Source organism: Trachypithecus francoisi, unplaced genomic scaffold (genome assembly GCF_009764315.1).
Source record: "Trachypithecus francoisi isolate TF-2019V2 unplaced genomic scaffold, Tfra_2.0 Lachesis_group20, whole genome shotgun sequence".
NCBI classification, from domain to species: domain Eukaryota; kingdom Metazoa; phylum Chordata; class Mammalia; order Primates; family Cercopithecidae; genus Trachypithecus; species Trachypithecus francoisi.
The window spans coordinates 42280854-42308165 of record NW_022681466.1 but is presented as its reverse complement, the minus strand read 5'-3'; the positions used below and the strand labels follow the sequence as shown (position 1 = coordinate 42308165).

Genomic DNA, 27312 nt, shown 5'->3' with positions numbered 1-27312 from the left:
GTGCTACTAAGTTGGCTCTATAGTGGATTCTGCAGAGCAACTCCTCCTCTCCTATTCAGTCCTTCCAATGCAGCATGCTCCCTTTGCCAGGAGGCCTTTGTCCTTGCTTTTCAGAGGACAGGATTCATGCCGTTTTCTCCTTTATACAGCCAGGGTTTAGAAGAGTAGCACATTAGGTGTTCAATAAAAGTTGGGTAAATTGAACATGGGATAATGTCAGACATGTGATCTATAACTTTTCAGTTTGCTGAGTAAAAAAACAGTTCATTTTTATATGCAATTCGTTTTTTCCAATCCCAATGTCTTTTCCCTACTGTTGTTACTCTGTCAGCCCAGAAATATAAGAATTTCTTAGATGCCTTTAAATACCTTGGACTAAGAATTTCTAGCTCAATTTTCTGCCTTTCTCTTTTTCACAAGGTCAATAGATAACTATGCTGTGGTATCATACTACATTAAAAGAGACAATCTCTTAATATATTTAACACTCAATGCTAAATTTACTCTGTTTTTTATTAGTTTCCTTAGATCTTATGTGAGTTTGTTTAGCACATGCATCTGGGCTAAAATCTCATGACAATGACTAACAGTATTTTTTTACATTATATAAAAAAGAATTCTATAGAAACAAACACACAAAAAAAAGCTGTTGAAAAAGGAATTCTCATTTATGTTCCAAAGGAAAGATCCATCCAAAAGATTCACCTGGTTATGCTAGGTCAACTTATAAATCCATTATGAAAACCACTTCTAATGTCTTGATCTTGGTCTAATCTTCTAAATCCCCAGGCTGGTGATAAACTGAGCTACAGTTAAGTCATTAATACAGCTGTCGTACACTCAAAATAACATTTAATCTTTAACTTTTAATTTTGTCACAGCAGTTCTTACCCTTTTGTAATTGCCCTTTAACTGCCAGCTTAAACACTCCAATCACCTCAATAAAAACATTTCATCCACAAATCCACCAAAACCAGCAAAGGGTACTAGAAATTTTAAAAGGCATATACATCCTGACATCTTTCTTTCTGCCATTCTGGATATCAATCATTTCTTAATAAATTAGCTGGAAATGAAGCATCAGCTCTGATTTGGCTGTAAGTTTCACATATTTAAAACATTTTTTTTTTTTTTTGAGACAGAGTCTTGCTCTGTCACCCAGGCTGGAGTGCAGTGGTGCGATCTCGGCTCACTGCAAGCTCCGCCTCCTGGATTCACGCCATCCTCCTGCCTCAGCCTCCCAAGTAGCTGGGACTACAGGCGCACACCACCATGCCCAGCTAATTTTTTGTATTTTTAGTAGAGACGGGGTTTCACCATATTCGCCAGAATGGCCTCGATCTCCTGACCTTGTGATCTGCCTGCCTCGGCCTCCCAAAGTGCTGGGATTACAGGTGTGAGCCACTGTGTGCCCAGCCTCATTTTTTTTTTTTTAAGTCTACAAAATAAATTTAGATCAGGAATTTTTTTATTTTTTATTTATTTTTTTTGAGAGGGAGTCTTGCTCTGTCGCCCAGGCTGGGGTGCAGTGGCCGGATCTCAGCTCACTGCAAGCTCCGCCTCCCGGGTTTACACCATTCTCCTGCCTCAACCTCCCGAGTAGCTGGGACTACAGGCGCCCGCCACCTTGCCTGGCTAGTTTTTTGTATTTTGTAGTAGAGACGGGGTTTCACTGTGTTAGCCAGGATGGTCTCAATCTCCTGACCTCGTGATCCACCTGTCTCGGCCTCCCAAAGTGCTGGGATTACAGGCTTGAGCCGCCGCGCCCGGCCTAGATCAGGAATTTTTACCAATGTTTCAGACATACACAAGAAGTTGTGTTTGAAGCCCTACCAACATACTCAAATATATATATTTTTAAATATATATTTGAGAATATACAGTGCATGTATATATGTATATGCACACATACATATACACATACACACATATCTATTTTTTAATTTGAAAAGCACTTGTATCTACTCACAACCAGTGTCTTTGAGGCGGTTGATGGCATTGGAAAGAAGACGAACACAACCGAGAAATCCAGCACCTTGTTTCTTATGGATCTTCTTGTGATTCCATACACTGATCGTAACTGAATCAGACTTTCCAATATACCTAAAAAACAAAACAACTGCATGAGTAACTTGGTAGTTACAGGCAGTTGGCGTAAAATTTTTCTTTTGTTCTTTTTATACTCTAAAGTTACATACACACTTCAGAGTCTGGCTGGATTATGCAAAATACATCTTGAGTTAATCCACAGGATTGAATTTAAATTTCTAATAGTCTTGAAAGTAAAATCTAAAAAAAAATTTTAGTATATTTTTATCACATCTGCCATTCTCAAGCTGGGCTATAATTCTAGTCAGTAAGAAGGCTATTTTAGTAGCTAATGTCTAATAACACTAAGGCAGTTTATTAAATAACTTCTTTCCAAGAAAAAGAATATTAAAAACTTTTATCACAGTCACATTTTAAATACATTTCAATGACATGACCTACTTTTCAAGCGATAGTGTCAAGGCTGACAGACCAAAAATCTGACCTACCTGTTATATTTTAAAATGCTGTAGAACAAAAGCTGTTTGTAACGCTTTTCCCCTGCTTCTTTCCTGTATGCAGGCCTTGAGCGAGCAGGACTCTTGCAGATTTCACTTCACTGCCTGCAGACAAGCAGAGCAGGGAAAAGCGTTACTGTACTTTCCTGTGTATACACCTGCAAGTATGTAAAAGCTCAACCACAGCCAATTGTTAACATGGCATCAACCCATGCAAAAAGATAATAACATGTCAGTAGAATCCTAGCTCTATTTCAATGACAATAAGAGGTCAAATTTTTGGTCCAGCAACCTTGATCTTAAAGTATTATTCAATAAATTAGCAATATCAGAAAAATTCACCTAGTATAGAGAAAAGCCTAAACCACTTAAATAAGGACTAAAGTTTTTAAATAAGTGACATGGAAGGTACACTTAAGCCCTGGGATCCAGCTGTGCCTAAAAAATGCCCACCCCTGGGCTTTTAATTACGCAAATTAGTACATTCCCTTTTAAAAAAATTAAGCCAATTTGAATTTGGTCTCTGTTACTTGCAAATGAAAAAATTTGAACTAAAATATTGTTCAGTATGCATGTACCAATTTTCAAATACACCTACCAGATCTGTCTTGGCATGTATCTACTGGCATGTAATTCCAGAGCCAGAATCAAGTACTAAGTAGCTGAATTACCCAAACTAAACATTTTTTTTTAAAAGTTACATTAGGCCGGGTGCGGTGGCTCACGCCTGTAATTCCAGCACTTTGGGAGGCTGGGGCAGGCAGATCACCTGAGGCTGGGAGTTCGAGACCAGCCTGACCAACATGGAGAAACCTTGTCTCTACTAAAAATACAAAAAACTTAGCCGGGCATGGTGGCATGCGCCTGTAATCCCAGCCACTCGGGAGGCTGAGGCAGGAGAGTCACTTGAACCCAGGAGGCAGAGGTTGCAGTGAGCCGAGATCGCGTCATTGCACTCCAGCCCAGGCAACAAGAGCAAAACTCCATCTCAAAAAAAGGAAAAAAAAAAAAGTTACATTAAACCAGTTGTCCAACTAGTAAGCCTGGTTTACAGGTATGCTGAAATACATATATTGATTACCTCAGTCCTCAGGGCAACGCATCACTGGCTTAAGCAACTTCATCTGTTAGTCCAATGTGCCATATTTTTTATGTGCACCATGATTTGAAAAGGTTGGTAAATTCTACATTAAACCATAATAAGAAATTCCTAATTATAGACCTTCTGGAAGACAGCCTAACTCTGAATTACTAAAAATTATGAAATATATTGTATTACTTAAGGGTGCATGTCACAAACATTCTGTCCAAATATTCCTGGGCCAGAAATGAATCTGAAATATTACCTTTTCTTGTACACTGAGAAGTACATGCTCTCACTTTAATGAAACCTCATGTAATATAACATACACGGCAACATAAACAGTAAATCCTTTTACAATTGAAAGTTAAATAGAGGGCTCTATTAGCTTCTATTAAAATTTTGACTTACTAACAAACACATGATTTATAAACAAGTTTCAGGATGTTTTGTTGAGAGGGGGAGAGGGATGCCTCCATAGGTGAATATAATGTTACCATACAGACCAAAATATATACTCAGGATTTTGGGCTAAAATTTAATTATTAGACTTTTGTTTGTATAGTTAGCCAATTAAAGGCAAGGGTTTTGCAAAATGACTTTAGAAACAATCATGAAAGAAGCCTCTGGTAGCCAATTAATATTAATTGTAAGATAAACCCTAATAAGCACATGAAAAGATGTCCAACATCATCAGTCATGACGGAAATGCAGCTCAAAACCGTGACCGGATACAACTTCATACCCCCTAGGATGGCTACAATTTTTTTTAAAGAAAACAAGTGACACAGGAATAAAGAAACTTCCAGTGGAAAACAACAGTCAAGACAGATCAAAATCAGGATGCCATCAGCAATACTCTGAACCTACACTGTCCAAAATGGTACCCACCAACCACACGGGACCCTTGAGTACTTCAAACGTGGCCAGTCCACACTGAGGCAAGCAGCCAAAGAAACCACTGATTTTTTTTCTTAAAATGAGAAAACTGCTGATTTTTTAAAGACATAGTAAATATGTATATATACATATATGTAAGTAGCTCAATATTTTTATACTGACATGTTGAAAGTATTTTTGATACATTGAAATAAATAAATTATTATGCTTCATTTTAAGAAACAGGGTCTCGTTATGTTGTAGCTGGATTATAGGTGCAAGCCACCACGCCCAGTTTATCGGCTTAATGTCATGTTTCTTTTTACTTATCTTAATGTGGATGCTAGGAAATTTGAAATTACAGATGAGCTCCCATTTGTGCCTTACATTATATTTCTACTCAACAGTACAGATCTAAACCTAGAAGATAATGGAGCAATGTATTCAACATTTGGAGGTAAAGTGATATTTCACCTAGAAGCCTATACTCAAACCATATCAAAAGATAAGAAGTCAAAATGTATCTTCTGCTAAGATCTCAACTTTCTTCCCATCTTTGTATTATTTCTCAAAATGACAATGGAAGATAAAGTTCACCACAACAGGCGAGTAAACAAACAAACAAACAAAAGAAGTCACTAAACCTAGAAGAGACAAAGGAAATTGCCAGGCAAGTCCCAGGACAACTGCACAGCAGGTCTTAGAGAACCATCACACCAGACTGAAGAAAGAGAACAGAGACTCCCAGGAGAGGTATCTCCAAGAAGAAACAAAGCCAATGGAATACTGACAGAACTGAATATATGGAGAAAAGATCTTTAGTTCTGTAGGAGAGTTTGAGAATCATGACATATAATTTCACATTTCTAGCTAGGAGATAAATAGAAAACTAAACAAAAGGGGAAAGTAGCTGCTAACTTCAGAAAAAAACAAAAGCTGTCAAGAAAGAAAATATAATTCTTGTACCCATGTGACCCAACTATGGATATTTACATAATCATAATAATGTAAACATGGAACAATGGTTTAACCAAAAAGGTTCATACAATATATTGGAAGACTAAAAAAAGGAGGGGCTTGTGAGTGGCATGAGAATGGGGATGATGAATACCAATTTTAAAAGCTGAACCACTGGGCTGGGCATCGCAGCCAATGCCTGCAACCCAAATACTTTGGGAGGCCAAGGAGGGAGAATCTCTTGAGTCCAGGATTTCAAGACCAGACTGGGCAATATAGCAAGACTCCATCTCTACAAAAAATTACCTAAAAAAAAAAAAAAATTAGCTGGGCATGGTGGCATGCACCTGCAGTTCCAGCTACTCAGGAGGGTGAGGTGGGAGGAGCAGCTGAGTCCAGGAGTTTGAGGCTGCAGTGAGCTATGATTATGCCACTGCACTCTGGCCTGAGCAACAGAGTGGGACTGTCTCTAATTTTAAAAGAATTTTTAATAATAAAAAATAAAGCTGAATCATCTTCTAGGTAGGAAATTCAAAAATACCTAAAACTAGGCTTGGCGTGGTGGCTCATATCTGTAATCCTGGCACTTTGGGAGGCTGAGGCAGGTGTATCACTTGAGGTCAGGAGTTCGAGACCAGCCTGGCCAACATGGTGAAACTCCGTCTCTAATAAAAATACAAAATTTAGCTGGGTGTGGTGGCGAGCACCTGTAGTCCCAGCTACTCGGGAGGCTGAGACAGGAGAAATGCTTGAACCCAGGAGGCAGAGGTTGCAGTGAGCCGAGATGGTGCCACTGCACTCTAGCCTGGGTGACAGAGCAAGACTCTGTCTCAAAAAAAAAAAAATTACTTAAAACTAAAAAAAGAAAACTGTGAGGCTATAAAATAAAAAGCACATCTAGAAACAGATGAAAATACCAGAATAAACAGCCAAAGTTATTAAAGCAGTTACATTGAGGATGGGAATCAGGAATGAGAATGGAGCAGGGAACTTGCTGTTTTCCAGTAAAAGCTTTATAGTATCATTTGCCTTTTTAAAAAGGTGCATATGTTCCTATGGTTAAAATAAAATTTAAAAGAAAGAAACCATCCATATAAAGGCAAAGAGAATGCCTATTCACTGCAACCCAAATTCTTATTTCTGATTTTATAATTGGTCTAAAGTGGTGAATTAATACCTTTATTTAATTGAAAAAAGAGGTGGGGGACTGCTCTACTGTGAGCCAGTTTCATTTTGTTCTTCATAGAATTTAAGGGATACCTCATCTTTCAGAACCTGTCTATAAGCCGAAGCACATTCCCACTGGGCTTTTCTTTACGCCTTTTGTGAAGAACAAATTATACCACAGATGAAACTCAGATCATTTCCCATGATTCTTTTCAAAGACTATATTAAGTAACATTAATTATATGTTTCATTTCAAACTAATTGTTTAAACCTACAGGTCATAATGCTGATTCCACTTTGGATCGAGTGTATTCTTCACAGTATCTGTAGAATGGCATTGCCCAGATCCATCAACCACCACCTTAGCAAATGGATCAGGAAGTCCTGTGAAAAAAAGATTTTTTAAAATTAATAATTTGACATTTAAGATAGAAGATTAATTATACAAACATTCCATTTGCTACAAAAGATTATTCCTTTCTTTTAAAAAAAGCTTAACATTTAGCTATAAATGAAGAGTCCATTTTTAAAAAAAAAAGAACAAAGTTACTTCTACATAAAACACTAAAACTATATTTTCCTCGTTTCTGTCTCAAAATATTCCCAGTTTAAACTAAAATCCAGAGGTTACCTCATAATGTGGAAGTTTTTATAGGTTGTTACCAGCCCTCTGACCCCAGGAAGGTGAATTCTTGTAACTATTCATGGATTTTTCTTTCCAAATGTCTCCCTCAGTAGCTCATTTAAAGAAAGAGTTTATTAAAGGTTTTTATACAGGAACACAGGCTACAGAGAAATCAAATTCGCAAATGGGTTTTGCTGAATAACTACCAGGGAAAATGAGACTGAAACAAAAGATGTAACACTCTGCCTTAAAAGAGCTTACTATCTAATTGGAAAAATAAAAATACTATACATGAAAAACAAAAAAACAAAAATACCTGAGAATAAACAAGTGCTTAGTGATACTGATTATAATGCAAACACTTATATCACTATGTTAGGTACTACTCTAAATACATTCATCCTTAATCCTTACAGTAACCCTATGAGGTAGATACAGTTATTATCCCTATTTTACTGATGAGGAAACTAAGGCACAAGGCGGTCAATTAACTAGCCCAAGGTCACAGAATAGTAAGTGGCAGAGCCAGAATCTAAAAGTGTAGATTCTAAACCCATGTCTGGTTCTCGACTTCATGCTCTGAACCACTATGCTGTATTTTACCTCTTATTTACTACGTGGTCTAACAGTGAGTACAAGTAAGAGCTCAGAAAAACAGGAGAATGGTTTGAATGTGAACAGTAAAGAAAGGGCTTTGGTGGGGGGGGGACTCATCTGGGCTTTAAGGCAGGGGTCTCCAACCTCTGGGCCATGGGCCAGTACAGGTTCGTGGCCTGTTACAGCTGGAGGTGAGTAGCAGGAGAGTAAGCATCATGGCCTGAGCTCCACCTTCTGTCAGATGAGCGGCAGCATTAGATGCTCACAGGAGCTCGAACCCTATTGTGAACTGCACGTGCAAGGGATCTAGGTTGTGTGCTCCTTATGAGAATCTAATGCCTGATGATCTGAGATGGAATAGTTTCAACCCAACACATCCCCTGCTCCCCATGTCCTTGGAAAAATTGTCTAGAATGAAACAGGTCTCTGTGCCAAAGGTTGGGGGCTGCTGCTTTAGAGGACATACAGGAGAAGGAGGACTTTCCTAGCAATAAGAAGAGTGCCAAGGAGGGTATGACAATACAATATTTAAAAGACTTTGAAGAATCTAACCAAAGAGCTTGTGCAAAGGTGTAAAAGTAAGTACTGTTGGAAATATGACTGATCAAGTAACAGAGGCTTAAAAGTCAGACAACAGGGCTTGGACTGACTGAGGTAGATAACAGGGAGTCATTTCAGATTCTTGAGCATGGCTGGAACTACAGTTCTATTTTTCTATCAGTGGTATTCAGGGACCACTAGAAGAAGGAAAGACTAGAGGCAGACCATACATGAAGCAGTTGTAATTATCCAACAGTAGGATGAAAAGACCCTGAATGAGGGAAGTCATATGGAAAGGGAAAGGAAATGACAATTAAGATAGCTATTCTGAAAGATCTAATACAAATTAATAAGAAACTTGTATCAAAGATGACAATACAGTTTTCAGCCCAAAGCAATAATGGAAATGATTCTTTTGACAAAAATTTAAAAGGTGGAACTAAAAATGCTAGAGAGACAAAAATGACACTTCACGTGTTAGACATATTGGGATAGAGTAGATTTCCTGTGGACAGCTGAAAATACTAGAACAAAACAGCGTTAACTGTTGGTGACTGGAGAAATTTTGCATGTTGGTATCAATGCTAATTTTTTTAAGATACTAATCTGCCAAGTTTCAAGGACAGACAAATCACCTATCAGTTTCCCAATTCTAGGACTCTGTGATCTATCGCCTTCAAATATTAAAGGAGGACCAAAACCTAAGGGTTAAGTTTCAAAGAAACTGGGTAAGTTAGGGTATTAAATCTATTTGACTATATCATTCTTGAAGCTGAGTACTATGCACAATATTTCAATAACACCTAACCATTTATAAATGTGTTCAATGGAAGAATGTTTTTACCTCCACCCTCAATACATGAAGTATTTCCTCCTGGGAAGAATTCACTCTATCTTGTTATTTTCACTCTACTATTTAAATAAATAAACATATAAATGTATGTTTATAAGCAAAAAAAAAAAAAAATCACATTTCTAAACTTTCCCTTTGAGTGTTATTAAACTAGTTGAAGAATTAAGTCTCTCTGCTGGTTTCTTGCTTTTTTAAAAAAATAAAATTAAAAAGAATTAAGGATTGGCCAGGCACAGTGGCTCACACCTGTAATTCCAGCACTTTGGGAGGCTGAGGCGAAAGGATCACTTGAGCCCAGGAGTTTCTGAGACCAGCCTGGGCAACATAGTAAGACCGCCCCCCACACCCCCCACAAAATAATTGAAAAGTTAGCCAAGCATGGTGGCATACCTCTGTAGTCTCAGCTACTCAGGAGAGTAAGGTGGGAGGATCACTTGAACCTGGGAGGCCGAGGCTGCAGTGAGCCATGATCATGCCACTGCACTCCAACCTGGTTGACAGAGCAAGACCCTATCTCAGGGGAAAAAAAAAAATTAAGGATTAAGAAAAACAACATCTGTAATCCCAGCACTTTGGGAGGCCGAGGCGGGCGGATCACGAGGTCAGGAGATCGAGACCCTCCTGGCTAACACGGTGAAACCCCGTCTCTACTAAAAAATACAAAAAACTAGCCAGGCGCAGTGGCGGGCGCCTGTAGTCCCAGCTACTCGGAGGCTGAGGCGGGAGAATGGCGGGAACCCGGGAGGCGGAGCTTGCAGTGAGCCGAGATCGCGCCACTGCACTCCAGCCTGGGCGACACAGCGCGACTCCGTCTCAAAAAAAAAAAAAAAAAAAAAAGAAAAACAACATCTGGCATCTGGGCCGGGCGCGGTGGCTCAAGCTTGTAATCCCTGTAATCCCAGCACTTTGGGAGGCCGAGACGGGCGGATCATGAGGTCAGGAGATGGAGACCATCCTGGCTAACACGGTGAAACCCCATCTCTACTAAAAAGTACAAAAAACTAGCCGGGCGTGGTGGCGGGCGCCTGTAGTCCCAGCTACTCAGGAGGCTGAGGCAGGAGAATGGAGTGAACCCGGGAGGCGGAGCTTGCAGTGAGCTGAGATCCGGCCACTGCACTCCAGCCTGGGTGACAGAGCAAGACTCCATCTCAAAAAAAAAAAAAAGAAAAACAACATCTGACAAAGGACTAATATCCAGAATCTACAAAGTACTCAAACAAAACAGCAAGAAAAAAACAATCCCATCAAAAAGTGAGTTAAGGACATGAATAGACAATTCTCAAAAAAAGATATATCAACAAGATAGGCCAATGAGCAGATCGAAAAATGCTCAACATCACTAAATATCAGGGAAATGCAAATCAAAACTACAATGCGATGCCACCTCACTCTTGCAAGAATGGCCATAATCAAAAAATTTAAAAATAACAGATGTTGGCATAGATGCAGTGAAAAGGGAACACTTTTACACTACTGGTGGCAATGTAAACTAGTACAACCACTACGGAAAACAGTATGGAGATTCCTTAAAGAACTAAAAGTAGATCTACCGTTTGATCCAGCAATCCCACTACTAGGTATTAACCCAGAAGAAAAGAAGTCATTATACGAAAAAGATACTTGCACACACGTTTGTAGCAGCACAATTCACAACTGCAAAAATATTGAAGCAGCTCAAATACCTATCAACTAATGAGCGGATAAAGAAAATGTGGTGTGTGTATGTATATCTACATATACATATATGTGCACATATACATATATGTATATGTATATATACATATATATACATATGTGTATATACATACACATACACAAACACATATATACATATATACACCATGGAATACTACTCAGCCATTAAAAAGAAATAATTACATTCACAGCAACCTGGATAAAACTGGAGACTATTATTCTAAGTGAAGTAACTCAAGAATGGAAAACCTAACATCGTATGTTCTCAGTCACATGTGGGAGCTAAGCTATGAGGATGTAAAGGCATAAGAATGATACACTGGACTATGGGGACTGGGGGAAAGGGTGGCGGGTAGCGAGGGATAAAAGACTACACACTGGGTACAGTGTACACTGCTCGGGTGATGGGTCCACCAAAATTTCAGAAATCACCACTAAAGTCTTTATTCATGTAATCAAACACCATCTGTTCCCCCAACACCTATTCAAATTAAAAAAATAATAAAAGAAAAACAATTTTTTCCATACAAAATGTGGCTTCCAGATCCTTAATTAAGTAGGAAAGTCACAGCCTTTTATGTTCCCTTTCTGTTAAATAACACAATAAACAAAAATACAAGTTCAATACCTTAATTAAAAAATACATAGGTTTCAACTTAACCTGATTATATTATTCTACAAAAATTTAACTTGAGAGCCAAGTTACTCTAATATGGTCAAAAGCTATCAGGTTTTCTGAAGTTAGTGAGACATCTAGTGGTAAATACAAAGTGGCTAGAGAACTTTCTGCATTTTAAAAAATTTCTCAGCCAGGCACAGCGGCGTACGCCTGTAATGCCAGCACTTTGGGAGGCTGAAGTGGGCGGATCACGAGGTCAGGAGATCGAGACCATCCTGGCTAACACGCTGAAACCCCATCTCTACTAAAAATACAAAAAATTAGCCGGGTGTGGTAGCACATGCCTGTATTCCCAGCTACTTGGGAGGCTGAGGCAGGAGAATCGCTTGAACATGGGAGGCGGAGGCTGCAGTGAGCCGAGATCGCGCCACTACACTCCAGCCTGGGTGTCAGAGACAGACTCTGTCTCAAGGGAAAAAAAAATTTTTTTCTCAATTCTCCATTATTTCTGAGGCATATAAAACAGCTAAAGCTCAAAAACCTCCTTACTACACAAATGCACTTGAAAAGCTGCAAATAATAATAAAATAACATTTTCAAGTAAAAAGTGTGTTACCTTCCAAAGAAAACAGCTTTATTTTCAATTGGGCCAAGAAAAAAAAAAAAATTTAGCCAACTCATCTTGGTTCTAAATGACTTCAGTTTGGCCCCCTATAAAATACCTTAACACATTACCTTACACAGAAATCTTTTTTTAAATGTTGCAGAAGAACAAATCTGACAGTAATGAAAACACTCCTTTTCATATAAAAAGCACACATAAAACAGATAACGAAGGCAGGGCACAGTGGCTCAAGCCTGTAATCCCAGCACTTTGGGAGGCCAAGGCAGCAGGATCACGAGGTCAGGAGTTTGAGACCAGCCTGGCCAACATGGTGAAACCCTGTCTCTATTAAAAATACAAAAATTACCTGGGTGTGGTGGCACATGCCTATAATCCCAGCTACTCAGGAGGCTGAGGCAGGAGACTTGCTTGAACCCAGGAGGCAGAGGTTGCAGTGAACCAAGATCACCACTGCACTCCAGCCTGGGGACGGAGCAAGACTCCATCAGAAAAACAAAAAAAACAAAAAAACAAAAAACAGATAATGAATAAATGGGTAAATACATGATAAAGTTAATGGTAGAATCTACATGGTGGATCTTTACTATAAAATTCTTTTATCTGTTGCTTTATGTTTGAAATTTTTCCTGCTAAAATTCTGGGGGAAAGGAGAAGTGACTTATTTTTAAAAGCCAATAAGCTTGAAAACAGTTCAAAAACATGAGTTAATAAAACTTTTCTCAATAAGGATAGCACCCAGTAAACAGTATTATCTCACATACAAATTACTCTACAAAAGACAACACATGGCAGTGTATTTTTTCCTGCAATGAAAAGTACATATCTATTTCATCACCCTATAGTCATACTTGGTATTAAAATTTGCTTTTCTCATTCAATACAATTTTAATTGAACCACAAGCAAAAATTTAACTATATTTTACTATTAATAAGTGCACTGATCAACAAACACACATTCATTTTTATTTAATTGAAGAATTTAGAAATTACTGTCTCTGAAATTAACGTGGGCCACCCTTAACAGGTCAAAAATCTCTGTAAGTATACATGTAAATCTACCACAGAATGGACCTGGTACCTTGGCCAGTGTGAACCTGGGAGGTAACTTCCATCCCTGGCTAACTCCCCTCTGAAGCCCTACTGTTCCTGTTTCCCTTTCCAGGCCATCAAGAGTCTCCCATTCTAAGTTTTAAAGATAATCACACTGTTTCCTCTAATCTTATCCCTAAAGCAAGTTCACACTCTTAGAATTTTTATCAATTTTTACTGCCTACACCAATGAAAAAGGGAAAAGATTTCCTTCTTTCTTTCACTTACAATTTAAGGACAAAGATCATATAAGGGGTAACAATCAGCTCTCTAAGGTTTATAAAACATTAAAATATGATTCCTCTAGATTTCCTAGGAAAAATTAGGTAAGGATATCTGGATATTTTATTAGAGAAGCTGTGTCCTGGGACTCTAGAGGAAGGAAATTTGAAAAGGAAAGCTGGGAGACAAAACTGAAGATTTTATCTTCAAAACCGGAGCAGTTGTCTTAGAGGCTACAGAAGCAGCTGTAACAGTGCTCCTCTCAGCTGGGTGCAGTGGCTCATGCCTATAATCCCAGCACTTTGGGAGGCCAAGGCAGGAGGATCACAAGGTCAGGAGTTCGAGACCAGCCTGACCAACATGGTGAAATCCCGTCTCTACTAGTAAATACAAAAATTAGCCAGGCGTGTTGGCGTGCACCTGTAATCCCAGCTACTCAGGAGGCTGAGGCAGGAGAATCGCTTGAACCCGAGAGGTAGAATTGGCAGTGAGCCGAGATCACACCACTGCACTCCAGCCTAGGTGACAGAGTGAGACTCCGTCTTAAAAAAAAAAAAAAAAAAAAAGTGCTCCTCTTACTTCCCTCCCTTTTTTCCTTGTGTAACCCTATGTGCCACTTTTCAGGCCCACTAGGACAAATCCTACCTTAGATCAACCTTATCGAAGGTTAAAAAAAAAAAAAAGTACACCTCAGTAGCAACAGGATGAGGTAGGAAGTGAGCAGCAACCTCAGAGATAACAGTGATTGGCGGCAACAGGGAGAGACGGGGAGTTCTGTGGCCACTGGGACCTTCTACTGTGACAAGCTTCTGGGGAGAAGGCACATGGTACATAAATTTAAACTGCTTATAATTTTCGTCCTATGTTCCAAATTATCCTATTTGCTTTCTTATGTAAGCAGAAAGATAACCATAAATATTTATAACTATATAGTTTTATAAGATGTTATTTTATAAACTTTAAGTTCTGCTCTAGAAAAACTCAAAATAATAAAATTTCAAGTGGAATGAAATTAAGTGTAATTTTAAATTATACTGGCCGGGCACAGTGGCTCACACCTGTAATCCCAGCACTTTGTGAGGCTGAGGTAGGAGGATCACTTGAGGCCAGGAGTTTGAGACCCGCCTGTGCAACACAGCAAGACCCTGTCTCTACAAAGAATAGAAAATAAATAAATAAATTAGCTAGGCGTGGTGAAGTGTGCCTGCAGTCCACCTACTCAGGAGGGTGAGGTAGGAGGATCCCTTGAGCCTAGGAGTTTGAGGCTGCAGTGAGCAATGACTATGCCACTGTACTACAGCCTGGGTGACAGGGCAAGATTCTGTCTCTAAAAAGAAATATATATATATATATATATATCTCATTTCTTTTAATCAAACCCCTAAAAATCATCTACTATCACATAAAATCAAACAGCACACATAGCCTGTGACTTGAATTTAAAAATTTAATGAATCGTCTCTATTCTAATTTCAAATATTTTACATACAAAGTGTTGTTGGCTGGAGAAGCTTTTTGTTTTGTTTTGTTTTTTTACTAAAAATTGTATCATTTTTAAGCAATAATTTAGAGGTACAACAGAATAAAGATTGTTAATATACATGCTGGGTACTTCCCAATCCCCTCTCACAAAACTTAGTACTAAATAAAGCCAGAAAAAAAAAAAATCACAACAGACTGGTAAATATAATGCACATATGGGAACCAAACATCTGCTTTGGAATCTGAGACGTAAGAGCATCTAGGATCAAGTGTGGCAGAGATTTCTTTCCTACACTCTGGAAATTCCAAGCAGGCTCAACGACTTTTCTACATTCCAATGAATCCTGAATGAATACAGTTTCCTATGAAATTTTCAAAAGGAAAAAAGTGTTCACAAAATAATCTCTTAAACCTTTCCTAGGATTCTAGTAGTATGCACACCTTCAATACACATTACACACATCTGCATCTACATACCTGCATATACACACATTCTCATAAATACATGGGAGAGGTTAAAAGGAAAGGGTTAAGGCTAAAAAGCACAAAACCTTCTAAAAAAAAATATGATGCCAAACGGCTCTGAACCAAAGCATTCATAATAAAATAACACTGACGATATTTCTGAATCGAGGAACCCCTAAACCAGAGAACTCTGAAAATCCTGTTCCCAAAGATCTACATACAATACACAAGATTTAAAGTTAATTTACTTACGGAAAAAATCCTTTTTCACCAGGTTTTTTGCACAGAGTACTGTAAAAAAAAAAAACAAAAAATACATGGGAAAAATTAAAATGTTAAAAGTGTACTGTTACATTTTAAAACACTGAAAACAGCAGTGAATAGTTAAACCCTAACTATAGCAAGGTATGAAACATGATCACAAACTTTCAAACTAGCAAACAAAAGACAGTTGAACCAGTGGTTGCAACTTTAGCAATGATCACCAGTAATAACTGAGGGCAAGAAAGTTTACAAATCTGATATTCTAATAATAAGATAGAAATTCAATTCCTATCTTCCATCAAGATCTATTCTCTGAGAAACTCAGTGGCAATGGGAAAAATAGTTCAAAGGAGATATGTAAAGTCAGGTTGCTATATCTATTTTAAGGATGAAATAATTGTATACTGAAGAGGAACATAAAGATAAAGCTTTCCTGATATAGATGATTTTTTTTTTTTAAATAACATTCTGTTCTCCATCTAAATGTCACAGAAACTTCATAGGATAAATCAAATTACCTTATCCTAAATAGTCAGTTAAATGACAAGATATGTCTACTATATCTTTAAAGAATTTTAAGTTAATATATTAAAACTAGATATCCCAAATCCACATTTTCCAAGTTACCATACATTAAATTACTTACATGGATGGATGCACAACCTTGTGAACATACTAAAAAATACTGAATTGCCCACTTTAAAAAGGATAAATTTTGGCCGGGTGCAGTGGCTCACACCTGTAATCCCAGCACTTTGGGAGGCTGAGGTGGGCGGATCACGAGGTCAGGAGTTCGAGACTAGCCTGGCCAATATGGTGACACCTCGTCTCTACTAAAAATACAAAAAATTAGCTGGGCGTGGTGGTGTGCGCCTGTAGTCCCAGCTACTCGGGAGACTGAGGCAGAAGAGTCACTTGAACCGGGAGGCGGAGGCTGCAGTGAGCCAAGGCTACACTGCACTCTAGCCTGGGCTACAGAGCAAGACTCTTTCTCAAAAAAAAAAAAAAAAAAGGAAAAAAAGGATAGATTTTATAGTATATGAGTTACATATCAATTTTAAAATTACTGCTTACAGGCTGGGCACGGTGGCTCATGTCTATAATCCCAGCAGTTTGGGAGGCCAAGGTGGGTGGATCGCTTGAGGTCAGGAGTTTGAGACCAGCCTGGTTAACATGGTGAAACTGTGTCTCTATTAAAAATACAAAAATTAGCTGGGTGTGGTGGCGCACGCTTGTAATCCCAGCTACTCAGGAGGCTGAGGTGCGAGAATCACTTGAACCTGGGAGGTGGAGGTTGCAGTGAGCCAAGATTGCACCACTGTACTCCAGCCTGGGCGACAGAGTAAGACTCTGTCTCAAATAAATAAATAAATAAATAAGCAAGCAAGCAAGCTTATAGAGTCATAAACTTAAAACTTCTTTAACTCAAACTTGATACAAGAGAAAGAAAAACACCAATTTTCATATATGTAAATTTTAGTTTATAAAATACCTATGAATGTAATGTTTGGTATTTCTATCCATTTCTACTAACAGTTTAAATGAATTACAGTTACTGGAAGTTTAGTGTATAAAAGCTCATTTGACATAAACTTGGGAATGAATCTAAATAAATATAACTAATCACTGTAAGGGTTCACACAAAAAAACCTTTTGAAGACAGATGTCATCAGTAAATAAATAAAATTATTAAGTAAGCACAAGACACTGATATACTAGGCAGAGTCCCTTAGGCCATGTCTTAGAGTTTTGTTCTTAAAAATATAAAAACTCAATTGATCATGAAAACTAGGGCCATAACTAAGAATAACAAATCACAAACTGGATTTAGAAGAACTCCTCCCAAACTTTTGTCATAATATAAATTGAATAGAATATTTAGGATCAATACACATGTAACACAAAAAAAATCTAAATTACAATCTTCCGTTTTAATGAGGTAATGATGATTTTTTTAAACAAACCACTATCCTATGATTCATGAAGTGAAATGATTTCACATCTGACTTCAGAGAAAGAGAAAACATGAGATCTCCTCCAACACACTGCCACTAAACCTGCATATTCCTTCTTTTTTTCCTTCCTTCCACTGACAATGTCTACTCTCCTAAGACTATCCTCTATCTCATATCCAAAACACCATTTTCTTGGGGATCTTCACAGCTGTTATACATATCCTCTATCTTGCCCCCTTTTCTAACTACTTTGTCAGCATTTAAACATACTCAAGTCTTACCCAAGCCTCCCTTCAGCCATCATCTACTTCTTCCCCCTCATAACGAAACTTCTTCAAAGAAAATAAGTGTGCAAAAATCACAAGCTTTCCTATACACCAATAACAGACAAAAAGAGCCAACTGCTACAGAGACAATAAAATACCTAGGAATACAACTTACAAGAGATGTGAAGGACCTCTTCAAGGAGAACTACAAACCACTGCTCAAGGAAATAAGAGAGGACACAAATAAATGGAAAAACATTCCATGCTCATGGATAGGAAGAATGAATATCATGAAAATGGCCATACTGCCCAAAGTAATTTATAGATTTAATGCTATCCCCATCAAGCTACCACTGACTCTCTTCACAGAATTCGGAAAAAACTACTTTAAATTTCATACGGAACCAAAAAAGAGCCCTCATAGCCAATACAATCCTAAGCAAAAAGAACAAAGCTGGAGGCATCACACCACCTGACTTCAAACTATACTACAAGGCTACAGTAACAAAAACAGCATGGTACTGGTACCAAAACAAATACATAGACCAATGGAACAGAACAGAGGCCTCAGAAATAACACCACACATCTACAACCATCTGATCTTTGACAAACCTGACAAAAACAAGCAATGGGGGAAAGATTCCCTACATAATAAATGGTGTTGGGAAAACTGGCTAGCCACATGCAGAAAACTGAAACTGGACTCCTTCCTTACACCTTATACAAAAATTAACTCAAGACGGATTAAAGACTTAAACGTTAAGACCTAAAATCATAAAAATCCTAGAAGAAAACCTAGGCAATACCATTCAGGACATAGGCATGGGCAAAGACTTCACGATTAAAACAAAAGCAATGGCAACGAAAGCCAAAATAGACAAATGGGATCTAACTAAACTAAAGAGCTTCTGCACAGCAAAAGAAACTCATCAAAGTGAACAGGCAACCTACAGAATGGGAGAAAAAAATTGCAATCCATCTGACGAAGGGCTAATATCCAAAATCTACAAAGAACTTAAATTAAAAAAAAAAAACAACCCAAACAACCCCATCAAAAAGTGGGCAAAGGATATGAACAGACACATCTCAAAAGAAGACATTCATGCAGCAAACAAATATGAGAAAAAGCTCATCATCACTGGTCATTAGAGAAATGCAAATCAAAACCACAATGAGATACCATCTCACGCCAGTGAGAATGACGATCATTAAAAAGTCAGGAAACAACAGATGCTGGAGAGGATGTGGAGAAACAGGAACGCTTTTACACTGTTGGTGAGAGTGTAAATTAGTTCAACCATTGTGGAAGACATCCTAGATTCCTCAAGGATCTAGGACCAGAAATACCATCTGACCCAGTAATTCCATTACTGGGTATATACCCAAAGGATTATAAATCATTCTACTATAAAGACATATGCACACGTATGTTTACTATGGCACTATTCACAATAGCAAAGACTTGGAACCAACCCAAATGTCTATCAATAATAGACTGGATAAAGAAAATGTGGCACATATACACCATGGAATACTAGGCAGCCATAAAAAAGGATGAGTTCAAGTCCTCTGCAGGGACATGGATGAGGCTGGAAACCATCATTCTCAGCAAACTCACACAAGAACAGAAAACCAAACACTGCATGTTCTCACTCATAAGTGGGAGTTGAACAATGAGAACACATGGACACAGGGAGGGGAACATCACACACTAGGGCCTCTTGGCGGGTAGGGGGTTAGGGGAGGGATAGCATTAGGAGAAATACCTAATGTAGATGACAGGTCGATGGGTACAGCAAACCACCATGGTACATGTATACCTATGTAACAAAACTGCACATTCTGCAGATGTACCCCAGAACTTAAAGTATAATTTTAAAATTTTTTAAAAAGATCTGCCTACACTTTTTGACTCTACTTCTTTACCTCCCACTAATGCCTTGATCCACTGCAATCTGGCTTCCTCCCTCACCACTGCCTCTGAACCGCTGCTATAAAGCCCGGGAGACCTAATTAACAAGTCCATACAATGGATATTTTTCCCTCTTTATGGCACTTGACCCCCTCATGGGCATTTGCCACTGTTGACTATTCCTTCTTCCAGAACGCCTCTCTTCCAGTTCTATTTAACACCACATTCACCTGGTTCTACACAGCATAAAACTCATTCTAAGTTCTCTTTGCCAGATCTTGCTATGCTAAAAACTTGAAGTTCTTCAGGGTTTTGCCCTAGGTTCTCTTATTTTACTCTGTAACCTGAGGATCATAGTGTCCATTTTTGTAAACCTTGCAATTATATGTAAACTATTACATATATGTTTATTTTCTGGGGAGAGAATCCACATTTTTCCTGGGAGAGAGTTCACAGCTTAACAGAATGACAGAACTCTTCCTCTCTCTCAAAAAATAAAATTCGAAGAGCCACCTTTCCATATATTCTCTCTGGTCTTTACCATTTACTCTATGGTTATCATGATACCTAAATTCATAAAACCCGATCCTTAGGTCTCTCCTGAACTCCAGGTCCACAAACCAAATATGCGTCCCCCCCAAAAAAATCATGTCTTCCCCGCAAACCTGCTCCTCCCTCCAGTTGACTTTCTTTCCAATAAATAGCCTTCCTTTCCACTCCACTACCCAAGTCAGAAATCTCCATAGCAACCTTCACTGTCTTCCCTCCCAAAAACCTGACAATTACAATTCTCAGCAATTCTACCCCGGAAATATCCTTCATCTGTCCACTTCTGTCTATTACCGATGCCAAGACCTTGGTCCACCGTCCACTATCTAGGTAATTACAACATTCCCCTGCCTCAAAACCTCACTTCCCTCCAGTTCTCCACGCTGGACCTGAAGTGATCTAAAAATCTTATTAAGTCTTTCCATCCACTTCCCCTTCTAAGATCCTTAAAACATTTCAAAGGTCTTCTGGCCCAAACTTATATTGCCTTCAATGCCCTTCAAGCCCTGGCTCCTGCTCACCTCTCTGACCTCATTTTCAACACCACAGCTCCCTTCCAGGCCCTCAAGTCTAAGATCCGGCCATACGAACCTTTACTTTCTCAAATGTATATCTCTCACCCACAGCCTTCCGTGCCATCCTCTCTGCCTGAAACATTCTTCCTAGGCTTCTTCACCTACTCATCTTCTGGTCTCAAAAGGGAAGGATGCCTTTTAGAACATGTTTCTCTCAAGTCTTCCCCACTTGTATTTTCACAGAAGCTCCTACTTACCATAAACACTTATCACATTTTATTGTTCTCGTTTAAGTTTGGAATGTTGTTTATCATTGTGGAGGTGATAAACTCCATACAGCACGAATCATGCCTGCCTCATCTCTTCATATCCCCTGCGCCAAACACACATTATCCCTGGCACTTGATAGGTACTCAATAAATATCTGTTGAATGAATGAAATAGACTCTAAAATAAATAATTTCATTGAAAAGAGGGCTTTTTATACTATATAACAATGGCCAATCCTCACATAATCGTAATTTTGATTTAAGAAATCTTATTTAGGGTAGATCACTTGAGGCAGGAATTTGAGACTTGGGCAACATGGCAAAATCCCATCTCTACTAAAAATACACACACACACACACACACACACACACCACACACAAATAGCCAGGTGTGGTGGCACACACATGTAGTCTCAGCTACTCAGGAGGCTGAGGCATGAGAATCACTTGAGCCTGGGAGGCAGAGGTTGCAGTGAGCTGAGATCACACCACTGCACTCCAGCCTGGGCAACAGAGTGAGACATTGTCCCCCTCCACCTTTCAAAAAAAATCTTATTTTTATCATTTCTCTTTACTTAAAACATACTTATCCGGTCATGTTTAACCAATTCTTAAAAAAAAAATCACAAAATGTATAACATTCAGTTTCAAAGAACAATTGAAAAATCAAAAGAACAAAGAACTTTAAAATCAGGTCCAAAGTTTATGAAGAGAAATTGCATTTTAGTAATCAAGAGATTAAGGAAAATAACATTAGCATTCTAGAAGAAACAAGATTAACTTAAAACAAAGAAATAATATCAGGATTGGTCAGACCACTATGCTTCATGCTGGATCTAAGCAGTTTCAGCAAGTTCTTGTCTAAATGACTTTCTGCCCTGGAAGCAAAAACTCTCATTTGTAACTTTTAAAAGGAAGACTGTGAAAACATGACCTAAGAACTGGTAATGTTATTTATCTGTAAAAATAAATTATTTTCACATCCTGGAGGCTTTACTGCACTGTTCTTGTTTCTTGGGAATGTACCTTGGGGACTAGAACCACAGCCCATTGCTCTTTTCATTCTCTGTTCTAATCACAGAAGATTGGTAAATGCTCAAAGAATCCATGAATTTCAATATGACAAACTCTTGATTATGTCACCACAGCAAATTCTCAACTAAGGAGGTATCAGAATCTCCTGGAAAATGTATATACAATATTATAATTTTATGTTAGAAGAAAATTAATCTCTCATCTTTTGTAATAGAAACTATGGAAAGTAGAGCTAAGACTAGGACTCATGGGACTAGGGAGGGGTGGCAGTGTGGGAGAAGTTTCATTTTTGTTTTCTAAATGTTTCTTAAAGAAAATAGGTAAAAATAATGTTGAGAAACACTGGGCAGGAAGGGAATAACAGGAGAGAAATCTTATTAGGTGGGTGAGGACAAAACAAAGGCTATGGGTACAGACTTTCCCCTAGACCAGCAGTCCCCAACCTTTTTGGCACCAGGGACTGGTTTCATGGAAGACAAGTTTTCCATGGACCAGTGTGGGGTGGCAAGGGAGTTCTGGGAATGATTCAATCTCATTACATTTATTGTGCACTTATTTCTATTATTACATCGTAATATATATAGAATAATTATACAACTCACCATAATGTAACATCAGTGGGAGCCCTGAGCTTGTTTTCCTGCAACTAGACAGTCCCATCTGGGAGTGAAGAAAGACAGTGACAGATCATCAGGCATTAGATTCTCATAAGGAGGGGCAACCTAGATCCCTCGCATGCGCAGTTCACAGCAGGGTTAACACTCCTATGAGAATCTATTGCCACTGCTGATCTGAGAGGAGGCAGAGCTCAGGTGGTAATACACGATGGGAAGTGGTTGTAAATACAGATGATGCTTCACTGGCTCACCTCCTGCTGTGTGGCCCATGGCCCAGGGTTGAGGGCCACTGTCCTAGACAGCTATCAGTATTTCAATATCTTTAATGTTTAGTAAGCTTATATATATGGAATTGAAATTATATAAAGAAAGGCACAAAAATCTGAAGTATTTGAATTAATTCAATTACTTTTTTTGAAATTCCTTCAAAGCATTTCTCATTCTTAAGTCTATATTCCCAGAACCTAGCTTGTTCTAGCGATTTGTATTCACTCCTTTTTCAGACAGATGGTTTGAAATGATTAGCAAAGATGATCAAAATAAGCTAACGTAAGTCATACTGGATAAAGCTTCTGTATTTCACATGGATGCAGGTGTGATCACCTTGAGATACTTAGGGAGAAGGGAATACTTCCACATCATTCACTACCTCATTCAACATTTCCTGAACACTCACTTTGTGCCAAGTGCTATGACAGTTTCTGCAGATACAAAGATAAATAAGACATGGTCCTTTGCTCTCAGAGCTCACAGGTCAGGTAAAATTCAAATACCATGTCATAAATGCCTTTCATTGTTGTATTCTCAAGATATGGTTTAAACTTCATGGAAATCTTGTATTTCATTTGAGGCAGCGATTAGAGAAAACCATTTGCAGAAGTACAGATGGCAATAAATACTACCATTTTCATTTAGGTCAATAATTTATTTTTCTGATACGAGAGGAGTTATCTATATGCAACAAACCAGGTAATAGTATCAGAGTAAATCACAGTTGTAGAAAGAGAATGCCATGCTTGTTCTTACTGAGTTGTATTCATAATGAATGGCTATCTATGCTTAATGTGAATAAAGCTCCCAACTACTTAGTATATCCTTGCCAAAAATTCCCCTTCCTCCTCCAGATTGGAGTTGCATTCCAATTACACTGCTGATTGGAATGAGACTGCTTGAAAGAAAGAAAAAAAAAAAATACTCAGACATCCCATCTTCCTTCACCCCACAAAAAGATTTTGTAATACTGTTTCTGCAACTCAAAAGTAGTGTAAATGCTTTTGAACACAGATTTCTCTGCATGTTCTTTAAACTTATGTTATCATTGTAAAATAAAACTGAAGTTCAGGATAACATTCCTATACAAATCCCAGCAGATGGCCCAGTGCTTCAGAAGTATCAACTGATGGACACCATTCCCTGACCCACTAGTGGCACATGACAGCAATTTACATCTTTCTGCTCTGAGAATCAGCCTCCAACTCAACCCCTAAACATGAGATGAAAATGAAATTTAAGTTCTACAGAAAACTTCTACACAATTTTTGTATGTGTTTTAGTTATTGTTGCTTGAAACAAGAGTATCACACAAAGATTCACATTCAAGGTGTTACTACAAAATGTTAAAATGAGCAAATGTATCACATATAATTCTATACACATAAAAATGATCAGTTAAGTAAATGATACCAAATAGCATGTTGAAACATTACACAGCCATTAAAGATCATGTAAACGTATTTATTGATGGATAAGAAAATATTTTCTTTTTCTTTTTCTTTTGACAGTCTCGCTCTATTGCCCAGGCTGGAGTGCAATGGCGCGATCTCAGCTCACTGCAATCTCCGCCTCCCAGGTTCAAGCGATTCTCGTGCCTCAGCCTCTTGAGTAGCTGGGATTACAGGCATGCGCCACCACACCCGGCTAATTGTTGTATTTTTAGTATAGACAGGGTTTCACCATGTTGGCCAGGGTGGTCTCAAATTCCTGACCTCAAGTGATCCACCTGCCTTGGCCTCCCAAAGTGCTGGGATTACAGGCATCAGCCACCACATCCAGCTTAGAAAATATTTTCTTAATATACTTTTAAGAGTAAAGTCCTTTTACATGTAGTACATTTAATAAAAATATGTTTTTAGGAAAGAATATAAACATATTGGATAACATTTATCAAATATTTACTATGTGCAAGTACACACCAACCACCCTGTGAAATAAGTAGTAGTACTACCGTCATTTTAGAGATGAGGAAACTAAGATTCAGGCATAGAGACTTATCAATGATTATGCTTTTAAGAGCTCGAGTTGGTTAGGCACGGTGGCTCACGCCTGTAATCCCAGCACTTTGGGAGGCTGAGGTGGGCTCATCATGAGGTCAGGAGTTTGAGACCAGCCTGGCCAACATAGTGAAACTCTGTCTCTTCTAAAAATACAAAAAATCAGCTGCGTATGGTGGCAGGTGCCTGTAGTCCCAGCTACTCAGGAGGCTGAGACAGAAAAATCACTTGAACCCGGGAGGCGGAAGTTGCAGTGAGCTGAGATCGTGCCACTGTACTCCAGCCCAGACAACAGTGTGAGACTCTGTCTCAAAAATAAAATAAAATAAAATAAAGAACTAGAGCTGAGATTCCAACTCAAGTAGATTAATTCTAGAACCCAAATTCAACTACCACATAGAGTGAAACATACTCTCTCAGGCTAGTACTTCATTTTAAAGAATCTTAACTCTAGGCTGGCACAGTAGCTCATGCCTATAATCTCAACAGTGTGGGAGGTCTAGGTGGGCTGACGGTTTGAGCCTAGGAGTTCAAGACCAGTCTCGGCAACATGGCAAAACCCCATCTCTACAAAAAAACAAAAAAAAAAAGAAAAAAAAATAGCCGGGCATGGTGGTATGTGCCTGTAGTCCCAGCTACTCAGGAGGTTAAGGTGGGAGAATCACCCGAGCCTGTGAGGCTGCAGTGAGCCATGTTGACACCACTGCACTCCAGCCTGGGCAACAGAGTGAGACCTTGTCTAAAAAAATAAAAATAAAAATAAAATCTTAGTCCAGGTAAAGCAATTATTGGTGACACAGGTTCACAAAATGGTTAATTGAAAACTAGGTTACAGAAGGGTGTTCTACAAAAGATTAAGAATTCTCCTCTTTCAATAGATATAGTAATTTACCTCAACAATCATATTAGCCCTGCTTTTAACTAAATATCTTGTCATTTAATCAAGGAATTTTAGGTAATTCATTTCATTCATGCTGCAAAACAAACTAGGCCCTTAAGTTTAACTTAAAATATTCAGTATCTGGCAAGTAGTTAAATCTAATTAGTATGTTTGATGATGTATTAAAAGATACAGGTTCTGATGTAATTATCCTTACTAAGAACAGTATCAGCATTTAAACATTTCAACAAGGCAAAATTGGTTCTCAGTTAGAAAATTTATTATATTTTATTTTTTTGAGATGATCTCACTCTGTCACTTAGGCTGGAATAGAGTGAAGCAAACATGGCTCACTGCAGACTCTAGTTAAATTTTCTGGGCTCAAGTGATCCTCCCACCTCAACCTCTGAGTAGCTGGGACTACAGACGCACACCACCATGCTTGCTAATGTCTAAAATTTTTTTGCGGAGATGGCGTCTTGCCATGGTGCCCAGGCTCAAGCAATCCACCTGCCTCAGTCTCCCAGACTGTTAGAATTACAGGCATGAGCCACCGTGCCTTGCTTCAGTTAACAAATTTAAAATGATCTTTCTAGTCCACTCATATCAAACAACTTTTAAGTAACTACTTAAAAATTTTTTTCAACAAAGATGAAGATTTTGGTAAAAAAGTTCTCACAAACATGCGTGCTTTTTAAATTAATAAAACAAGATGAGAGTATACAAAATAAGCTTTTTAGACACTGAGTGCAAGTTTATCAATAACAGATCTACTTTGATACAATAAATGCAGATTTTAAAGAAATCTAGTCAGAATTATAAATTTTATTCTAGTCACAATTATAATTTTTTTATTTATAGTGATCAGAGGTAATTTTAAAGTAAAGTTTAACTTAACAAACTTAATAATCAAGTCCTGGTGTAAGTTCACATGTTAAAAATAAAAAAGTGCTGGGTGCGGTGGCGTATGCCAATAATCCTAGCACTTTGGGAGGCTGAGGTGAGAGAATCACTTCAGCCCAAGAGTTAGAGACCAGTCTGGGCAATATAGTGAGACTATGCCTCTATAATAAATAAATAAATAAATAATTTAAAAGCTCAGCTAAAACCAAGCAGCACATTCAGTATGAGATAAAAGAAAAGCACTTGGTCTCAGTATCTGGTACATAGCAGGCACTCTGTGAAGGCTATTATTTTGAGAAACTATCTGAAAGGATCAGCTATATATCTTAAACCAGTATTTCTGTGAATTCTTTACTCCTATATGAGGATGAAAATACATAAAGTACCATTCTCCATTCAAAAATTCACCATGACTTAAAGACCTATGCTGTGTG

General features: G+C 38.3%; 1 protein-coding gene across 4 annotated transcripts in view; it reads right to left on the bottom strand.

Moving 5' to 3' along the window:
- Positions 1-27312, bottom strand: part of SMURF2 (SMAD specific E3 ubiquitin protein ligase 2) — a 121240-nt gene that overhangs the window by 51572 nt on the left and 42356 nt on the right. For 2 of the 4 annotated variants that reach the window (XR_004430734.1, XM_033183937.1), the window contains exons 2-4: positions 15695-15733; positions 6906-7014; positions 1970-2103 (exon numbers count right to left, since the gene is read on the bottom strand). Coding sequence is in view for 3 of the 4 variants with exons in the window: in XM_033183937.1 (XP_033039828.1) it covers positions 1970-2103; positions 6906-7014; positions 15695-15733 (282 nt within the window). In the remaining variant the exon portion in view is untranslated. Of the gene's footprint in view, positions 1-1969; positions 2104-6905; positions 7015-15694; positions 15734-22810; positions 22863-27312 lie in introns of those variants that run through there. The other 2 variants (XM_033183939.1, XM_033183940.1) reach the window with 2 other exon arrangements.